Source organism: Toxorhynchites rutilus, chromosome 2 (assembly GCF_029784135.1).
Source record: "Toxorhynchites rutilus septentrionalis strain SRP chromosome 2, ASM2978413v1, whole genome shotgun sequence".
Taxonomy (NCBI): Eukaryota; Metazoa; Arthropoda; class Insecta; order Diptera; family Culicidae; genus Toxorhynchites; species Toxorhynchites rutilus.
Genome location: NC_073745.1, coordinates 317,153,857 through 317,173,645, shown reverse-complemented (window position 1 = coordinate 317,173,645; position 19,789 = coordinate 317,153,857). Strand labels below are relative to the sequence as shown.

General features: G+C 41.9%; 2 protein-coding genes across 21 annotated transcripts in view; both read left to right on the top strand.

Annotated features, from left to right (window-relative positions):
* LOC129765026 (glucose transporter type 1) overlaps positions 1-19,789 on the top strand; it is a 647,147-nt gene that overhangs the window by 311,607 nt on the left and 315,751 nt on the right. The gene's annotated exons all lie outside the window — the stretch shown is intronic.
* On the top strand, positions 9,683-16,777 carry LOC129765025 (uncharacterized). 2 transcript variants are annotated; one of them, XR_008741325.1, is made up of 2 exons: positions 9,683-16,698; positions 16,750-16,777. XR_008741325.1 is itself a non-coding variant. In XM_055764811.1 (2 exons), exon 2 carries the CDS (start codon positions 10,174-10,176, stop codon positions 16,360-16,362), a length of 6,189 nt encoding a protein of 2,062 aa, XP_055620786.1. In that variant the 5' UTR covers positions 9,683-10,026; positions 10,078-10,173; the 3' UTR covers positions 16,363-16,751. The 2 variants fall into 2 exon arrangements, 1 of the variants encoding a protein (XP_055620786.1); XM_055764811.1 differs by having other exon boundaries at positions 9,683-10,026; positions 10,078-16,751.

Genomic DNA, 19,789 nt, shown 5'->3' with positions numbered 1-19,789 from the left:
TTCATTGGAATTCGTTCTGGGACACCCCGTTGCTTCAGAACCGATACCACCAGCAAGGTACCGATTTTTAGACAGCATTCACACATTCAACTGTCAATAGCGTAAGTATGATTATTCGTGCACTTAAAAAATGGAAAATACACCATCAAATATTCCTTAAACCATAATTAAAATACCCGAACACTACACTTTGTTCCTAACATTCGAAAAAAAATCCCGAATATTCATTATTTTTCGTCCTTCCAGATGGGGGTCTCCCCTCAAAACACGTTTTTCTCGAAACTAAGTTCTGTAAACTGGTGGGAGTACTACCTCCGGAACGGTCCATCCAATTTTGATGAAATAGATTTACCCAGATTTTCCACTAAATTTCCTGTCATCGTACGTATGATTTTTTTTTTGATATTTTGAAAACTAAACTTTTTGTGAAGGTTTTTGTCTCGATTTGCGAGGCAAAAACGCAATTTTTCTACAAAATATTTCTATTTCGTCAATAATCAATATTTTGGAAAAATCCTACGTACGATTACGATAAATCATTGGTTGAAATCGATCCATTAGAAAACCTTGTACAAGGTTTTGGCTGCAAGGGTTCAACAAATCGGTTGAGGATATTCAAGGAACGCTCCAATTGACACCAATATATTTTTTGCTTGTTAAGTAATATATTGGGTTGGGGAAAAATGTCGTATATTGTCAATATATGGCAACACTTAAACATATCTTGTGTTGTACTTATCGCATCGGGTCATACTATACGGCTATTTAAAGACGACAATCTGTGCTACAAGCGTCGTTTTGACAGTGTTGTGATTGTCCTTTTCAGTCTCAAGTTATAGCGCGTCAAAGATGGAGTTCACCAAGCAAGAAATTCGCCATATTTTACGTTTTTACTACCTGCGAGGTACAACTGCAACGAAGGCAGTCGAGAAAATTCGTGTAGTTTATGGACCCGATACTGTAACGATTCGCCAGGAGCTGGGTATAGACCGATTCGATTTGGCCAGGAACCGTTTGGAACCATTTGTAGAAGATTCGATTCCAAAAAAAAGCTGGATGTATGGGTGCCACACGAGTTGACGCAAAAAAATCTTTTAGACCGAATCAACGCCTGCGATGCACTGCTGAAACGGAACGAACTCGACCCATTTTTGAAGAAGATGGTGACTGGTGATGAAAAGTGGATCACGTACGACAACCTAAAGCGAAGAAAGTCGTCGTCGAAGCGCGGATTGACGGCCAGGAAGGTTTTGCTGTGTGTTTGGTGGAATTGGAACGGAATCATCCACTATGACCTGCTCAACTATGGCCAGACCCTCAACTCGGTTTTCTACTGTGAGTAGCTTGACCGTTTGAAGCAGGCAATTGACCAGAAGCGGCCAGAAATGATCAATAGGAATGGTGTTGTTTTCCACCAGGACAACGCTCGGCCTCACACATCTTTGATGACCCGCCAGAAGCTACGGGAGCTCGGATGGGATGTCCTATTGCACCCACCGTGTAGTCCGGACCTGGCACCAAGTGATTATCATCTTTTCCGGTCCATGCAAAAAAAGAGGCTTGCGAAAACTGGCTGTTTGAGTTTTTTTTTGCAAATAAGGGGGGGGGGGGGGGGGGGTTTATTAGAGGGGATAATGAAGTTGCCTTCTAAATGGCAACAAGTTTGCGAACAAAACGGCACATGTTTGACTTAAATTGGATAATTTTAAGTATGTTAAATAAAGCGTCAAATTTCGATCAGAAATACGACATTTCTTTTTCCCCAACCCTATACCTATATCTATCTCTATATATAATATATAAAAATGTTCTGTTCCTTTGTGTACGCGTCTAAAACTCGAAAAGTGCGGAACCGATTGAGCTCAAAGTTGGACACAATATACAACCCACTTCACGGAATGTTGTTACGGCATAAAAAATTGGAAAATTGGAAGAAAAATGATTTTATATATCACCAGAGTGCGTTTCTGAAATTGAGCTTCTAATGAAAATCGACTATTCAGTAATGAATATGTGTTCTATGTGAAGGAAACATCTTTTTTCCACGTGTTTGACAAAATCATGAACTGAAATTGTGTTTCGAAATGGTTTAAAATTTGACGATTTCCCTCATCTATCTCTATCCCTATATGTATAAAAATGTTCTGTTCGTTTGTGTACGCGTCAAAAACTCGAAAAGTACGGAACCGATTGAGCTCAAACTATGATACAATATACAAAACAACCAAACACATCTAGGATTGTTGTTACAACATAAGAAAAACTAAAAATTCAACTCAACCATGCAACCACAATTTGCCACAGCAAAGCGTGGCAGGGTACAGCTAGTATAAAAATAAAAATGATTTGGTGGCCGTTCCTCACGATTTAACTCAATAACAAAGCAACGGATTTAAACAGTCAGTATCAGGATTGAAGTGCCTCAGTCTGCGTCAGGTGTAAATGTCAAGAAAGATATTATATACTGCGAATATAGATCTCGCACAGAAAAACAACTTTCGGGGACGCGAGTGTTCGAAATTATTAAAATCAGAAAAGCAATTGTTGCCGAGACGAAGTTCACCGGGTCAGCTAGTATCTAACAAAACTGTGATATCATATTCATCATAGTCATTTATTTTGCCGTTGAAAAAATCGCGAAAACCACATACTTTTATGTTGTGCATAGTGTACCACTCCCTTACGTTGGTTGGCTGAATGCTGAATGAAAACTTGTGAACCTCTCTCTCACTTCCTTTAAGACTATTTTCAATTCTGTACTTGACAAATTTAATTTCAACTTGTCGCGGATCATAAATTGGGTTGAATAATTTGGACAGTAACTCTCCTATTTCCTGCTGCGTACACCGTTTGGTTCTTTCAACATAGATATAGATGACACTCAGTACATAGCACTTTTCTCCATAAATATATTACACAGCTCAAGTTCTTCATATAACATTTCACAACATATACAATTTATTTACAATACATTTATCTCATAAAAACTACACATATAAAACATAAACCGGCTAGGCAAAAAAACTCTGGGAAGCTCAGCGAATTTGGGATACTTAGGTCCAACTAACTACAATGATAGCTGCTCGTTTCAAAACATGTTTGCCTCGCTCTTCGTCGACGGGGATGACGTCATCTCTCTTCTCTTCGTTGGAATTAAATTTTTATAGCGATATCTTGTTTACACTCTCCTATTTTTACGAAACAACGATGCGAAAAGGAAAGCAACTATCTCCTGTACAGGGTTGCCTCTAAATGCTATTTCCAGACACAACTCGACAAGCCAAATTTTTTGAAAGGGCCAAATTTTTATTTTATTTTTGCAAAAATTTCTAACTCTATAACTATAACACTTACAACATTTTGGTTGAAAAATAAAATGTTGGAATTTCTTTGAATTTTCATATCAAAAATATATTTTTTTAAATTTACACTGCAAAAATATTTTTTCTATGAAAATAAAATTCAAAACTCATTACAAAAATTTACATTTTTTTCAAAAATACGTTTTGAGAGATATTCTCGTCGACTTGCGTTTGAGAGATATTATTTTTATTTATTTTTTTTAAATTTTTATCGAAAACTAGCTCACTTGACGAACTTCGTCCAGCCCAAAAAAGATTTGAATACTTTCAAACATCCACGTTTTCTTACTAAGTGAACGTTAGTGAGTCCAATCACTGAACTCTTCGTTGATTGATTAACCTTTGACCCATTACAATTTCCTTTTACTATGAATTGTCTAGTACTTCTACAAAAATTCGTCCTTATAATATAAAATTATTTTCAGACACAATTCTCGTTCAAGATTCTTCAAGCATTTGGAAATAACATGTTTCTCCGTTGTATGGAATACATGTTTGATACATAGAATAATACAAAATAAAGACAGCTCAAATCGGACCATTCATTCCTCGGGTTTAGGGAACACCAACACATTTGGCCTTCCATTTTTTTTTTATATAGATAGAAGATATAGAAATGCGTTATTCCGTCTGAAAATCCTTTTCCACTTTCGAACAAGAATCAATTTCGTTAGTGCCAACATCAAATAGACTAACAACGCTTAGCTTATTGTAGAACATATGGGAATTCAATTTTCCGATTTTTCTCTCCGCTATAATGATCTACGGGTAGAGACGAATACAACGAAATATAGATGACTCAAATTGAACCATTCCTTCCTCGGGTTTTGCGCTTACCAACACATTTGGCCTTCCATTTTATTTTAGATATAAGATATGGAAATGCGTTATTTCGCCTGAAAATCCATTTCCACTTACGAGCAAATATCGAATGGACTAACGCTTATTATGATGTAATTTTCGAACATGGGGGAATTCAATTTTTCGAATTTTCCGACCTTCTTTCAGGATTTCCCGAAAATTTTCCGATTTTTCTCTCCACTATATTGATCTACGGGAAGAGACGAATACAACAAAATGAAGAAGGCTAAAATCGGACCATCTTTTCTTCGGGTTTTCCGCTTACCAACAGATGTTGCCTTACATTTTCATTTATATAGATTCAAACAATTCCCTATATTTCCAACATTGACCAGAAATTTTGTAGGTTTTGTTTCGGAAGATAGGCAGTAGAAATGTTTAAACTGTGACCCTTTCAAAAAGTGGTCAAATTTTTCTTGAAGATTGAAAGTATGCAAAGCTGCGTAAATGACCAAAATCTTTACAGCCACAACGTTTCACTGAAATCTGAGATGGTCTTGCCAGACGAGTTGGTATGAGATCCGCCACTTTTTTCATCAAGCCAAAGCAACAATTTTCTCTCGCAATGAAGTCATTCGGTGATGATCATTATAATTTTAAATAAGATAGTTCTTCTAACTGCTGAATAAAAAAAATGTAAACAAATGTTACTCGATGAAATTTTGAAAATTGTTTCTGAAAACTGTCTTCTAAATAAATTTTACAAAATATTGAGAGTTTGGTTTGCGACGCATTAAATTTGCCGCTGTGTAAGTACCTGCATTTGTAACAAATCAACCATGATTCCTCCAATGAGAACACCTCATCTCTGCTAAATGCAGTGGCATATCCATCGGAAGAATACTTCGTAAATTATTCCACAACCATCGCGACATCCGCCGTCCAGAAGCCATGTTCTATTTTTTGTCCGATCTGGCGAATCCTTTCCCGCATATATTTCACTCCTCCCCTCCCAAAAAGCAGAGAAAAAACAACTTCTGCCAATGATACGCCTCACCTAATTGAACCATATTTCTTCGGCACGTTTTGCTGAACGAGCCATCCAAGGCAATATTGAATTCATTTGCTATGTGTTCCAGTACATTTTTCTTCTGTGTCATTTTCCCCTCCTCATTCCCCGAAAAACCAGCCGGGGGTGGGAAAGGCCTTAACTCGACATTCAACCGTCCGAATAAAGCGAAATGGACCAAACGCGGGACGATTTCTTCATCAACGGTTCACAAGTTTTCGTCGTCGTCGTCGTCGTCGTCGTCGTCGTTGTAATTCTGCCGGAAAAGAAGATTCCCATAAAGCTGATTAAAATAAGATGTATATCCTGCCGTCTACCGGCGCACAGTTCGTTCGGAAGAAAGTGCCACCCGCACTCTCCTCGCGCCGGACGAATGGAAAAAGCAGAGGACGAATCCGAGCGCTATGCCATCGATCAGCGATAAATTATTGACGCAGGAGCATTCCGGCTCGGAGACGAGGAGCTGCTGTACGCTGTCGCCATGTAATGGGCCAAATTTGCAGCAGCATCCGGAAGACGGTAGTGATCCTGATTCCGGTGTAATTCAGCTAGACCAGTGTGTTGGAGGGAGGGTGGGGTGATCTTCCATCAATTCATATGCATGTAAGGACTCATCTAGGTTTTTTTTTCCGATGAATTTTTGCTCGGTTTGACGGTATGGAAGCTTCCAACGATGCCATCAAATCTTTCACGTCATGAGTTTGAATTCGCTTGGATTGAAGTCCAAAAGAACGATTTCAGGTAATTTACAGATTCCCTATCCCGGCGTACTTTATTTGCATTGCGACCAAATTCAAAGTTTTTTTTGTGAATCTCCCAATATATTTTTATTCCTAAAACACAAACCAATCAGAGTTGACAACTAGTGGGTATAGCCAGAACTAAAAACATAATCGATTTTAAGACACAATGTCAACAGTTCAAATAAAACCCGCATATACCCAAGGCTTGCAGTGATTCAAGCGCTCCAGTGCCGAGGCCAGTGTAAACGCTTTTATCTCCAATGCCTCCAAGCCTGCGACGAAGTGCATAAAAACAATGCCAAAAACCTCAACAAGCAGCCAGCCTTCATCCTTACCTAGGGTGGTACTGTTTGGTGGCACGGGTAATGTGCGAGTGAGCCACCCAACTCGCGCCCATTCAATCTTGGCTTATCCGAATGGGCAGCAGCCGTTCGCTCGTAAAGGGCAAAACTATGGCGAAGGCATAAAAAACGAGTACCGACATGGCACACATCCTTTTATGAGTGAGCCGAAAAACACTTAAGCCGTAAGCACAATGACTTATTGCATGGTACTTTTCGGAAGATAGGCAGATTTTGTGTGCGCCCGAAAAAAGAAAACAAACAGTGAAAGGTGGTGCACAGATACACAATAGCGGCAACAGCATAAACACAGCCCATAGTTGTAGCTTCTGAATCATTGCCAAAGGCATCCCTAAGTGCACCCACCCACTCTTCTGACTCTGCTCTTCTCACTCGAGCTCTTGTCGATGATTACCAACGCCATTATCGAAGTTTGTGTGTATGTTTGTTGTGTTCCGTTGCCTTCCGTATGAGGGTTTATGACCTAGAAGAAGGGGCCACCCTTTATTCATTTCACGTGCGTCTATTTTGCCCAACTTGTGTGTATGTACTTTTAAGACTACCAAGAAGTACTCTTCTCGGGAACGAGAGGAGATCAGCAAGAGAATTCGAATGGCGGGGTGTATTGACTCATAACCGTAAGAGCATGTGCCTTTGCCTAGGCTCCTCTGCCATCATCATCAACAGAAGCAGCCACAACAACAACAGAAGTGGTATCAGCCAAATGTGCGGTAGCGAAATTGCCACCGATGTGGGTGCCCTGTGTTTCCCTAGAACGGGGTTACGGAATGTCTTCCTTCGATTCTATTAGTGCACATTAAGCCGTTGGCATTTGTTATTTTTTTTCGATCGTGTTTTTCCTGATGAGTGGTAATTTTCGTTACTACCATTCAATAATACACATAAACAATGCTAATCTCGTTCGACTTTTTCACGATTCATTCATTGAGGGAGGAGAAGTTCTGCATTCGCTATCGAATGTGTTGGAGACGAATTGATTAAATTAAATGAACCAACACTGTGGAATGGTTATTTACATTGATTTTTCATCATTAAATTTTGTAGCTTCATACATCTATTGTTGAAAAAGTATCGCGATCTTGAAATATCCGTTTTATGATTCGTGAGGTCCCGAAAAGTGCACAAAATCGAAAAGATGTGATTTTCCGCTGTCGAAAAGAACACATAAAAATGCGCTTTACTTCTGAGAATTCAATTAGTAACTGTCTTTATTTCATTTTTGGTTGGTTTTTATACCACACTAGCTGACCCGGCAAACTTCGTCCCGCCTAAAATTTGTTCTTTGCTATCAATACTTTCAAACATTCACTTTTTCTTACTATAAGCAAGTTCATGGGTCCAATCGCAGAACTGTTCATTGATCTTCTAATCGACCCCGTTGAATTTATCTTTTACTATAAAATTCCTAGTATTTCTAGCAAAACTCATCATTATAATATCAGATTATTTTCAGACACAATTCTCGTTCAACATTTTTCAACCACTTGCAAATAACATGTTTCTACGTTACATGGAATAAGTGTTTTATACAGAAAATATGGTAGAATAAACACAGCCTTGAATCGGACAATTCCTTCCTCGAGTTCTGCTCTTATCAACACATCCGACGATCCTTTTTCTTTGGTATAGATATAAGAAGATATAGGAGTGCGTTTCATCACATTAAAATCCATTTCCAGTTTCGAACAAAGATCAATTTCGCTAGCGCAAACATCAAATGAAATAACAGCACTTATCACTATGTAATTGTAGAACATATCGAAATTTATTTTCCGAATTTTCTTTTTTTCCTTCAGAGTTTTCCGAAAATTTTCAATTGTCATGTTTGATTGGAATATTTTTGGTTGAAATATGTATAATATTTTCATGAAACCCCCTCTCCATTCCGGAGGAGGGAGGGGTGTCATACTACCATAGAAACATTACTCATACCCAAAAACACTCACATCCCAAATTGTGCTTGATTAGCTCTCGAGTTATGCAGAAGTTACGTAGAACTACGTCTTTCATTAAGGGTGCCAAATCAGAAAACAGGTCACGTTTTTATGAAATAAAGTTAACGTTAATAACTATGTTTTCTGCGAACGAATTTTAACGATTTGCATGACAATCGAATCGGAAATTTTCTAAGACTTGATATACTATACATTACTATCCCATAGTTTGTATATAGTTTAAATTGATGAAGATTGGAACCAATCTCATTTCCTCATACATATGTTCTGTTCATTTGTGTGCTTTCTCGAACAGAGCTGTCAATAACGAGCAACTTATCAACGAGCAACGGAGGGGATATCGTAAGAATTAAAGTCTCCATGAACAAAGGAAAAGAAGAGGAACGAAGGGGAATATTTGCCTAGAGTATAAACAGTGGATCTCGCTGAGGCAAACGTTCATTCTTCGTGAGGACACCGACTGGACAACACCATTGCTGGACGAACTGGACGGCGAGGGTTCGAGTGCCTTTCTAAAGGCGATTGGGGTGGAGGACTAATATGAGGAATGAGTAGAGTTTTCCATACTACCACCTTTTTGAAGGCAAGAGACGAATGAACTAAAGAAGTTTAAAGTCTCTTTAATTCAACAAAGAAAGGAAAGGTAAACGTTCAGTATCGTTCTAGATACGAAGCAATGAACATCGCTTGTTCTTCCTTGTTTTGCGCCATCACATGTCTTCGATTCGGACTGAGCCGTGAACGCGACTATGTTACTCACTCGCTGATGTCTCTGGCATTGCAATCATTTCATCAAAATGACACCATTGCATTAATGTTTTGAGGTACACAATTGTGTGGGGAATCATCAAGCTAGGCTATCGTCGGCTCACCTAGAAAATAATTGTTCTGGAATTCTGCCTGTGATTTGGTTTCGCATGGCGGTAGCAAAGCTCTTCCCATCAAGGATAACAGCTAAGCTAATCTAGACAGGCAATGTTAATAGAAAGGGCTTCTGTTAAGAAGAGCGCAAAACGGAGATAAGTGTGTGTATTTAGATGCTTCAAGCCATCGATATATGGCCGGTGTTAACACTTTAAGGACCGGGAAGAAATATGTAAGACATACGCCTGAGACCGCACGTTTTGACTTGTGTGAAGTTGCTTGCTTTGCTTGCAAGTTTTTAAGAGGCTTTAAACTTTGCAGTTCATTCGCCTGTATGTGTGAAGTTAGCGGATGAAAGTTCAGCGGATAAAAGTTTTTGTTGCATGCAAGTTTCTGTTCATCGTCTTGCTGGGTTTAATGAATAATGAAATATTTCAGTTAAAATAAATTGATTGTTTATCAAGTAACAACGTTCAAAATCATGCTCATTACATAGAGAATTGAGTCATTCATTGTAACCGAGATTTACACTAACTACGGTTCGAGAATTGTAAGCCCCTTGGTCGTAGCGGAACGCGATTACGATGCGTTTTATCTGTCAACGCATGACGGAGCGCAATATGAGAAAACAAAGAAAGTCTCATTCTATAGCACGAGGTAGTGAACTGAGTACGCAAAAATATTAAAATTATACATTGGCTAAAATATTAGTGTACATTTATCACGATTTTCCAAGTGAGTCATTATATCGCAAGTTAAATTATTGAATTTAAATTGAAACATATCTATATAATGAATTACAGAATATTTATATTTATATTAATTCATATTGATTTGTGGATATAACCTAAAAGGGAGGATAGTATTAATGTAAGTGGATATAAAATAAGTATAATCCTTGAACTACAATAAATATTATAGCTTTTAGCACTATTATCACCAAGAACGCACGGTCTTTGATTGCTTAAAAGGATATTTACTCCCGTTCCAACAAAATCTAAAAGATTAATAGCGAGGATGTCATCCCGTCAGACAAGGAGCGCACGTTGTGCTACACCGGATGAATCCAAATGCCCGGCATGTGATAACCCCAACGATCAGCGTATGGTTTCCTGCTGTCACTGTAAGGTGTGGTGGCACTACGATTGCGTAGGTGTTGATGAAGGTATAAGCGCAGCAGATCGGACCTTCAATTGCCCAAGGTGTCAAAAACCATCACCCACGATTCCGTTCGATGGTCGATCCCGGACGAAGTCGCCTAAGCGAAACACCAGTAAGGGCAGCAGTGTAGCAGCTTCTTCCACCTCCAGCGTACGAGCAAGGAGGGCTCGCTTACAGCTTGAAAAACTCGAGGCCGAAAAGGCTCTAACCACAAAAATGTTGGAGCAGGAACGTCGAGAACAAGCTTTAAGACATGAGCAGGAGAGACTACTGAAGGATGCCGAGATCGAGCAGGTCAAATTACGCCTAGAGAAGGCGATCTTGGACGAGAAATTCCGAATCCAAGAGGAAGAGTTGGACGATCAAAGCAATGATGGGATAAGCCTACGGTCCCAACAAAGCAGTTTCAGTAAGGTCGAGCAGTGGAAGATTGAACCTCAACATACCACCGAGCCGGTAGGAAAAGCTGTATCGCCTGAAGCAGTACAGACGACTGTCGTCGCGACCATGACTACCGTTAGAAACAATGTTCAGCCGGAGGTGCACTCGCGGGTGGTCAACAGGAATCAACTGGAACTCTCGAAAAGTCTAACCGCAGCAGATATTCCATTAGGATCGAATGCAGATACTAATTTTTGTGGAATGATCAATACTATAAGTAAGCCAAGTAGTGACCAGGGATTAGAAACAGAAGGTAGCAAACATATTCCGGTTGATAGCGATACGCCGACTCCTGTTCGGAATGATCCACAAGTAGCTCAGTCGTCACATCAGTTTCCCTTTTCCTCCGTTTATCAAACTCAGTCATTGAATCGCGTCACTGGTATATCGTCAAATGCGATTGAGACGCTCGACGGCCCCAAGTATAGTACGGTGCACGCGAATGATCCACAAGTTACACATAGTGTACAGCAACATCCATTAGATCGTAGAGGTCTACCAGGTGCAGACCTGCAGGGAGTTCCATCGAACCAGGGCAACCAAATACCATCATCGTACGGATTTTTGACAAATTCCGAACCAGCAGCAACTGGGCAGTATGGGTTGCCTCATTATTCCACGAGCTCCGCACTGCCACCTGGGTTTGGATTAGGACCAACACCACAGCAACTGGCAGCCAGACAAGTAATGTCGAGAGAACTGCCACCTTTCTCGGGAAATCCTGAAGACTGGCCGCTGTTTATCAGCTCGTATCGGAACTCTACCCAAGTGTGTGGGTACTCGGAAGCAGAAAATTTAGCCCGACTGCAACGCTGTTTAAGGGGTCACGCCCTTGAAATCGTACGGAGTCGCTTACTGTTACCAGCAGGTGTTCCACACGTAATTGCGACGTTGGAGATGATGTATGGAAGACCAGAATTGCTCATCCATACCCTACTGCAGAAGGTTAGATCAGTCCCACCGCCTAAGCATGATCGCCTCGATTCGCTGATTGCGTTCGGCGTAGCAGTGCAAAATTTATGCGATCACCTGGAAGCTGGCGGTCAGCATGCACACTACAATAATCCGATGCTGCTTTCCGAATTAGTTGAAAAACTTCCCGCGAATCTCAAACTCGACTGGTCGTTGTATAAGCAACGTTGTGGAGAGGTGAATATTCGTATATTCAGTCAATATATGTCCATGCTAGTTCGGGCGGCGACGGACGTTACTCTTTTCGATCCAAGACAGCATGTAGTCCAACAGCATCGAGCAGTAAAACCCGAAAAGCTATTAAAAGATAAGTCCTTCTGCGGATCCCACACGGTGGAAGAATCGTCGAAGCAAGGGAAGGGCCCACATACTCCTGTGAATCAAAATCGTTCATCCCAACCAGCGTGTCTTCTGTGTCAGGACCCCAACCATAGGGTGAAGGAATGTCACCTTTTTGGCAGGAAAAGCGTGGAAGAAAGATGGAAGACGATCCAACAGTACGGCCTCTGCCGGCAGTGTTTAGGCGCTCACGGGAGAAGACCCTGCAAATCACAGCGGCGATGTGAAGTAGGTGGCTGTCAGTTCAGGCATCACCCGTTGCTTCATTCTATCCCACCTAAGAGCAACCCCAAAGAATCCGAGGCAGTTGTAAGCTACCACAAAACTGAGAAGCGGGCTTTATTTCGTATCATTCCCGTTACGCTGTATGGTAACAACCGTTCAGTTTCTGTGTTCGCATTCTTGGATGACGGTTCTTCGACAACGCTGATAGACGAAGGAGTCGTGAAGGAGCTTGGGGTAACGGGAGAACAACTCCCGTTGTGCCTTCAATGGACGGCGAATGTAAAAAGATCGGAGGCTGAATCACAACGAGTCCGACTTGAGATATCCGGTGGTAACGATTTAGTAAAATATCCATTAGCCGATGTCCGTACGGTGAGCAGCTTGGATCTGCCTCAGCAGACTTTGCGATATGCGGAGCTTTCCAAAATCTTTCCGCATCTGAAGGGTCTGCCTGTAAAGGACTATACTAATGCACACCCTCGTATCCTTATTGGAAACAATCATGCACATGTCACGGCCACTCTCAAAATACGCGAGGGCAGAGCAGGTGATCCCATCGCAGCGAAGTCTAGGTTGGGGTGGACCATATTTGGTTCTAGTTTAAACGCTGAAAACGCTCACAGTTTCCTGATTTGTGAATGCAATCGTGATCAGGGCCTACACGAGATGGTAGAAAAATATTTCTCGGTCGACAATGTGGGAGTTGCAGCTGCATCGTTTCCACAGTCGAAGGAGGAACAAAGGGCGACTCGTATTCTTACTGAAACGACGAAGCGGGTTGGCATGCGGTTCGAAAGTGGTCTGCTGTGGAAGTTCGACGACTTCGAGTTTCCGGATAGTTATGCGATGGCTATGCGTCGCTTGCAGTGCTTGGAACGGCGTATTCGAAGCGATACGGTGATCGGAGATAGCGTGAAGAGGCAACTGGCGGAATACCGGATAAAGGGATACTTGCACGAAGCGACGAAGGAGGAGCTCGAAGAAGCGGATCCACGCAAAACGTGGTACTTACCGCTAGGTGTTACCATACACCCCAAGAAGCCGTCTAAAATACGGATCTTTTGTGATGCTGCGGCGATGGTGGATGGCGTTTCCTTGAACACCATGCTTATTAAGGGACCTGATTTATTAAACAGCCTGCTTGGAGTTCTTTTTGGATTCCGAGAAAAACGGATTGCGATCTGTGCGGACCTTATGGAAATGTTCCATCAAATTCAGATACGTAAAGAAGACCGACATGCTCAGCGAATTCTCTGGCGAGATGATCCGAATCAGGAACCGAAAGTCTATCTCATGGACGTGGCGACATTCGGCGCCACTTGTTCGCCATGTACAGCACAGTACATCAAAAATGTAAATGCGACCGAACACGAACAAGATTTCCCCGCTGCAGCCGATGCCATTATCAGGAAACATTATGTTGATGATTACCTTGATAGTGCGGACAGTGTGGAGGAAGCTGTGAGATTGGCTCAGGATGTAAGCTACGTTCACTCACGCGGTGGTTTTCATCTTCGAAAGTGGCTTTCTAACTCCAAAGACGTCCTAAAACGGGTCGGGGAAAGAAATCCTGGTTCAGAAAAATGCCTTCTGCTGGATAAGGCTAGCTCAACCGAGCGCGTGCTTGGGATGTACTGGCGTCCTGAGCAAGACGTCTTCACATACACCTACTCAGTGGGACAAGAGGAAGCACATCCTACGAAACGACAGATTTTGCGGGCCGTTATGAGCCTTTTCGACCCACTCGGACTACTCTCTCATTTCCTCGTTTTCGGAAAAATCATAATCCAGCAGATTTGGCGCGCGAAAACAGGGTGGGATGATCCGATACCGAAAGAGCTTTGTGAACGGTGGACTCAATGGACAGCAGAATTCAAGTATTTAGACCAGATTAGCATCCCACGTTGCTACTTCCCGCAAAGATCCGTGAAAGATATTTCGTCGTTGCAGCTGCATATCTTCGTAGATGCTGGGGAAGATGCGTATGCTTGCGTAGCATATTTACGGGCAGAGTTCTCCGAGAAAATTCAATGTGCAATCATTGGAGGGAAAACCAAGGTTGCTCCCCTCAAAACGCTTTCTATCCCGCGGCTGGAGCTCATGGCGGCAGTCATTGGAGTGAGATTGCGAAAGACCATTATGAATTTCCACTCACTCCCGATCGACAGATGTATATTCTGGAGCGACTCAAGGACAGTTCTGGCCTGGATCAATGCCAACCACTGCAGCTATCGGCAATTCGTTGCATGTCGTATTGGCGAAATCTTATCGAAGTCGAAGGTGGAAGAATGGCGTTGGGTTCCATCTAGAGAAAATGTAGCAGACGAAGCATCGAAGTGGGGCCGAGGACCCTGCCTATCAACAAGTGGCCGCTGGTTTACTGGGCCAGAATATCTTCTATTGCCGGAGGAACAATGGCCAGCGGACGTTAAGCCATTCTTAGAAACGACGACTGAGGAGATGAAATCGTGTTTAGTCCACCAGACAATAAATGGGGAGGTCGTCATTGATTGGTCACGGTTTTCCAAATGGCAACGTCTTTGGAGGACAATTGGGTACGTGCAACGATACGTGGAGAATTTTATGCTGAAAGCGAAAGGAAGGGAGCTGCAAGTTGGGCCATTAACGCAAGAAGAGCTTTACAATGCGGAAAAATGTCTGTGGCGGCAAATTCAACGGGAAAGCTATCCAGAGGAGATGAAAACGCTTAAAGCAGCTCAGAGCAAGCACCCGGATAAGCAGGCAAAGCTGCACGGTACGAGTAAACTCCGGAAGCTATCGCCATTTCTCGATACTGACGGAGTAATTCGTTTGGACACCAGAATTGTAGCGGCCACATGTGTATCCTACGATACCCGGTGTCCGATAGTGCTGCCAAAAGAGCACCCAGCAACTCAACTTCTAATTGAGTGGTACCATCGCAAATACCTACATGCAAACGCCGAAACCGTCGTCAATGAGGTGCGACAGCGATTTCATATCTCTAATCTCCGCACCATTGTACGACAGATCAAGAAGATTTGTTCACTCTGCAGAATCAGGAAAGCTGTTCCTGAAATACCACGAATGGCACCACTTCCAGCGGCCCGGCTGAGTGCGTACGAGCGTCCTTTCTCGTACGTCGGCCTCGATTATTTCGGCCCAACTCTCATACGTGTGAACCGAAGCGAGACAAAAAGGTGGATAGCACTATTTACGTGCCTCACCATCCGAGCAGTGCACCTCGAAGTTGTCCATTCTCTTTCCACAGAGTCATGTAAAATGGCCCTGAGGCGTTTTATAAACCGTCGTGGAGCACCGATTGAAATCCATAGCGATAGAGGCACCAATTTCGTGGGGACCAACAACGAGCTGCGCAGAGAGATGTCGAAGATTGATGACCAATTGGCAGAAGTTTTCAGTAACGCTCATACCAAGTGGGTATTCAATCCGCCCGGAACTCCACACATGGGCGGATCGTGGGAGAGACTAGTGAGATCAGTGAAAATAGCACTGGCTGCCATGTACACTACTAGAACTCCGAACGAAGAAACACTCATTACGCTGGTAGTTGAGGCCGAATGCGTGGTGAATTCACGACCATTGACATTCATTCCGTTGGAGGTAGAACAGCAGGAAGCTCTAACTCCCAATCACTTTTTGCTCCTGAGCTCTAGCGGCGTGGTTCAACGACCACAAGCATTGGCGGAGTCTGAATCTGCCTGTAGAAGTAATTGGAATCTGGGACGGGTGATGTTGGACCAATTTTGGCGTAGATGGGTCCGGGAATACCTTCCCACTCTTACGCGCCGATCCAAGTGGTTCGATGACGTGAAGCCCATTTGCATTGGTGATCTGGTGATCGTGGTCGAAGATGGCATCCGGAATGGTTGGACACGAGGACGGGTACTGGAGGTCATCGCTGGCCAAGACGGCCGAATTCGACAAGCCATGGTGCAGACAGCCTCGGGTCTAGTACGGCGACCAGTAGCTAAGCTGGCGCGATTGGATTTAAAGCAGAGTAAAACTGGTCTTGAGGTCTCTGACCAGTCTTACGGGTCGGGGAAATGTAACCGAGATTTACACTAACTACGGTTCGAGAATTGTAAGCCCCTTGGTCGTAGCGGAACGCGATTACGATGCGTTTTATCTGTCAACGCATGACGGAGCGCAATATGAGAAAACAAAGAAAGTCTCATTCTATAGCACGAGGTAGTGAACTGAGTACGCAAAAATATTAAAATTATACATTGGCTAAAATATTAGTGTACATTTATCACGATTTTCCAAGTGAGTCATTATATCGCAAGTTAAATTATTGAATTTAAATTGAAACATATCTATATAATGAATTACAGAATATTTATATTTATATTAATTCATATTGATTTGTGGATATAACCTAAAAGGGAGGATAGTATTAATGTAAGTGGATATAAAATAAGTATAATCCTTGAACTACAATAAATATTATAGCTTTTAGCACTATTATCACCAAGAACGCACGGTCTTTGATTGCTTAAAAGGATATTTACTCCCGTTCCAACATTCATCTTTCCACATATATTTTTTTATTCTTGATCGTGACAGAGAAAAATTATAGACTGAAACGTGAGCATGGGTCAATATAGGAAAATATACAGAATTTTGAAAATCTAAAAAGTTGTTCGAATATAGTTATCGAAGTTATTCGATAGAGAAATATTTTACCTATCTTCCAGCCACAATTTTATTAATCGGAAAAGGGTCTGAGAAAAGTTATAGGCCTAGTTGTATGGAAGAAATTTAATATTTTAAAGAAAATTTTAAAAATTTATTTGAAAAGACCGAAAATACATTCTCTAAATAGTATTCATTCGATAAAGAATATTTTTATTTATCTTTAACCAAATTTTCATTGGTCGGAAAAGGGTCTAAAAAAAGTTATAGGCCAAAACCTATACAACTTGTATGGGGGAAATTAATAAATTCAAAGAAAATTGGAAAAAGTTATTTGAAAGGACCCAAAACACATTTTCGAGATTATACTCATTCGATAGAGAATATTTTTTATCTATCTAAATATAAAAATAAAAATAATAAATATTAGGCTGTCAAAAAAGTCCTGCGGTATTTCCGCGACGTGTCGTTTTAAGCACGTAGTTCTAGTTGTATTCATTGTATCGAGTCATACTATAGCTTGTTGGAAAGGTATTTTTGCGCGCTATAATATAGTCCTTGACAGTGTTTTGTTTGGTTAAGTCGTGCGTGAGTTATAGTGTCGCAAATATAGAGCAAAATAAAGAGAAAATCCGACATATTTTACAGTACTACTATGACAAAGGCAAAAATGCATCTCAAGCTGCCAATAAAATTTGTGCAGTTTATGGACCCGATACAGTTTCCATTTCCACCGCACAACGATGGTTTCAACGTTTTCGTTCTGGTGTAGAGGTCGTCGAAGATGCGCCACGCTCCGGAAGGCCTGTCGTCGAAAATTGCGACAAAATCGCTGAATTAGCCGAGAAAGACCGGCATAGTAGCAGCCGTAGCATCGGCCAAGAGCTGGGGATAAGTCATCAAACCGTTATTAACCATTTGAGGAAGCTTGGATTCACAAAGAAGCTCGATGTATGGGTGCCACACACGTTGACGCAAAAAACATCTTTGACCGTATCGACGCATGTAAATCGCCATGTGAATTTCTGAAGCGGATGGTGACTGGCGATGAAAAGTGGGTCACTTACGACAACGTGAAGCGCAAACGGTCGTGGTCGAAGCCCGCTGAAGCGGCTCAGACGGTGGCCAAGCCCTCATTAACGGCCAGGAAGGTTCTGCTGTGTGTTTGGTGGGATTGTCAAGGAATAATCTATTATGAGCTGCTTCCCTATGGCCAAACGCTCAATTCGGACCTGTACTGCCAACAACTGGACCGCTTGAAGGTAGCACTCATGAAGAAGAGGCCATCTTTGATAAACAGAGGCCGCATTGTCTTCCATCAGGACAACGCCAGGCCACACACTTCTTTGGTGACACGCCAGAAGCTCCGGGAGCTCGGATGGGAGGTTCTTTTGCATCCGCCGTATAGTCCGGACCTTGCACCAAGTGACTACCACCTGTTTTTGTCCATGGCGAACGAGCTAAGTAGTCAGAAGTTAGCCACAAAAGAGGCCTGTGAAATTTGGCTATCCGAGTTTTTTTTGCTAATAAGGAAGCGAGCTTCTATAACAGGGGTATTATGAAGTTGGCATCTCGTTGGGAACAAGTCATCGAACAAAACGGCGCATATTTGACTTAAAACAGATGATTGTAACTAATTTTATGAACAAATGAAAATTAAAAAAAAAAAAATACCGCAGGACTTTTTTGACAGCCTAATATATTTTTTCGTCGGCTTGGATTTAGAACGCTCCCTTCGGGTTCGAGGAAACAATCCTGGATTGATGTTCAAGGAAATTTTTGTTCATTTTCAGCGAATAATCAATGCGGTTTTTTTGATTAATATTGATATTGAATATTTTTTTATATTTGATCTTAAAAATATTTTTTTTCGGCACCTGGTCGTCCAGATCCACTAGGATTTAACGGGTGTTAAATAAAAAATGAGAATTTTTTCAATGACATATAAAAAAAAATTAATTTCTTTTTCATCGATTTCAGTATTTTTTTATTAATAACATAATGTATTTTCTTCAAAAAAATGTCAGTGAATGTTTGAGTAAGGGCCGTGGTCTGTTGTTCGACGCAACTTTGTCGCGATGCTCTCACAAGAACGTTGTACGATTCTACGAAACGCATTTCCAGCAAGGAAAAAAGTTCACGGTGGCACATTTTAAAGAAGAAAATGTACCTGTCAGTACGGTATATCGTATCCTGGGTTCCCTGAACGTAGAGCGGAAGGTCGGAAGTGATCGTCCGGTGACGATAATGACGATGCAGAGGAAGACATCCTTAAAGAAGCTGTTTGACAACAAGGACGCAACCAACCTGCGTGACGCCGGTCGGAAATATGGCTGCTCCCACGTATTGATCCATCGGGCCCTCAAGATGGAAGGAATCGTCTGCAGGAAGAAGACGAGGTCGCCGGAGTACACAGAGGAGCAGATTGAGACGGTTAAATCACAGTGTCGGTGGATGACCAAAAAATACCGCGGGACGTCTTTCGTTCTGGACGACGAAAGCTATTTTCCGCTGTCCGAAACGCATATTCCAGGAAATGATAATTACTACTCCAGCGACAAGTCATCCACACCGCCTGAAGTGAAATACAAGTTCAAGCACAAGTTTGAAAAAAAGGTTATGTTGTACATCGCCATTTCCGACCGGGGCATTTCAAAGCCTTGGTTTAAGCCGAGCGGTCTGGCAATCAACCAACAAATCTATCGAGAAGAGTGCCTCGATAAAATCCTGTTGCCGTTCCTGAACGAGCATCACGCGGATGGGAAGTACGTCTTCTGGCCGGAAAAGGCGTCTTCCCATTACGCCAAGAAGACGCTGGCGTACCTTGAGGAGAAAAAGATACCGTTCGTGCCGAAAT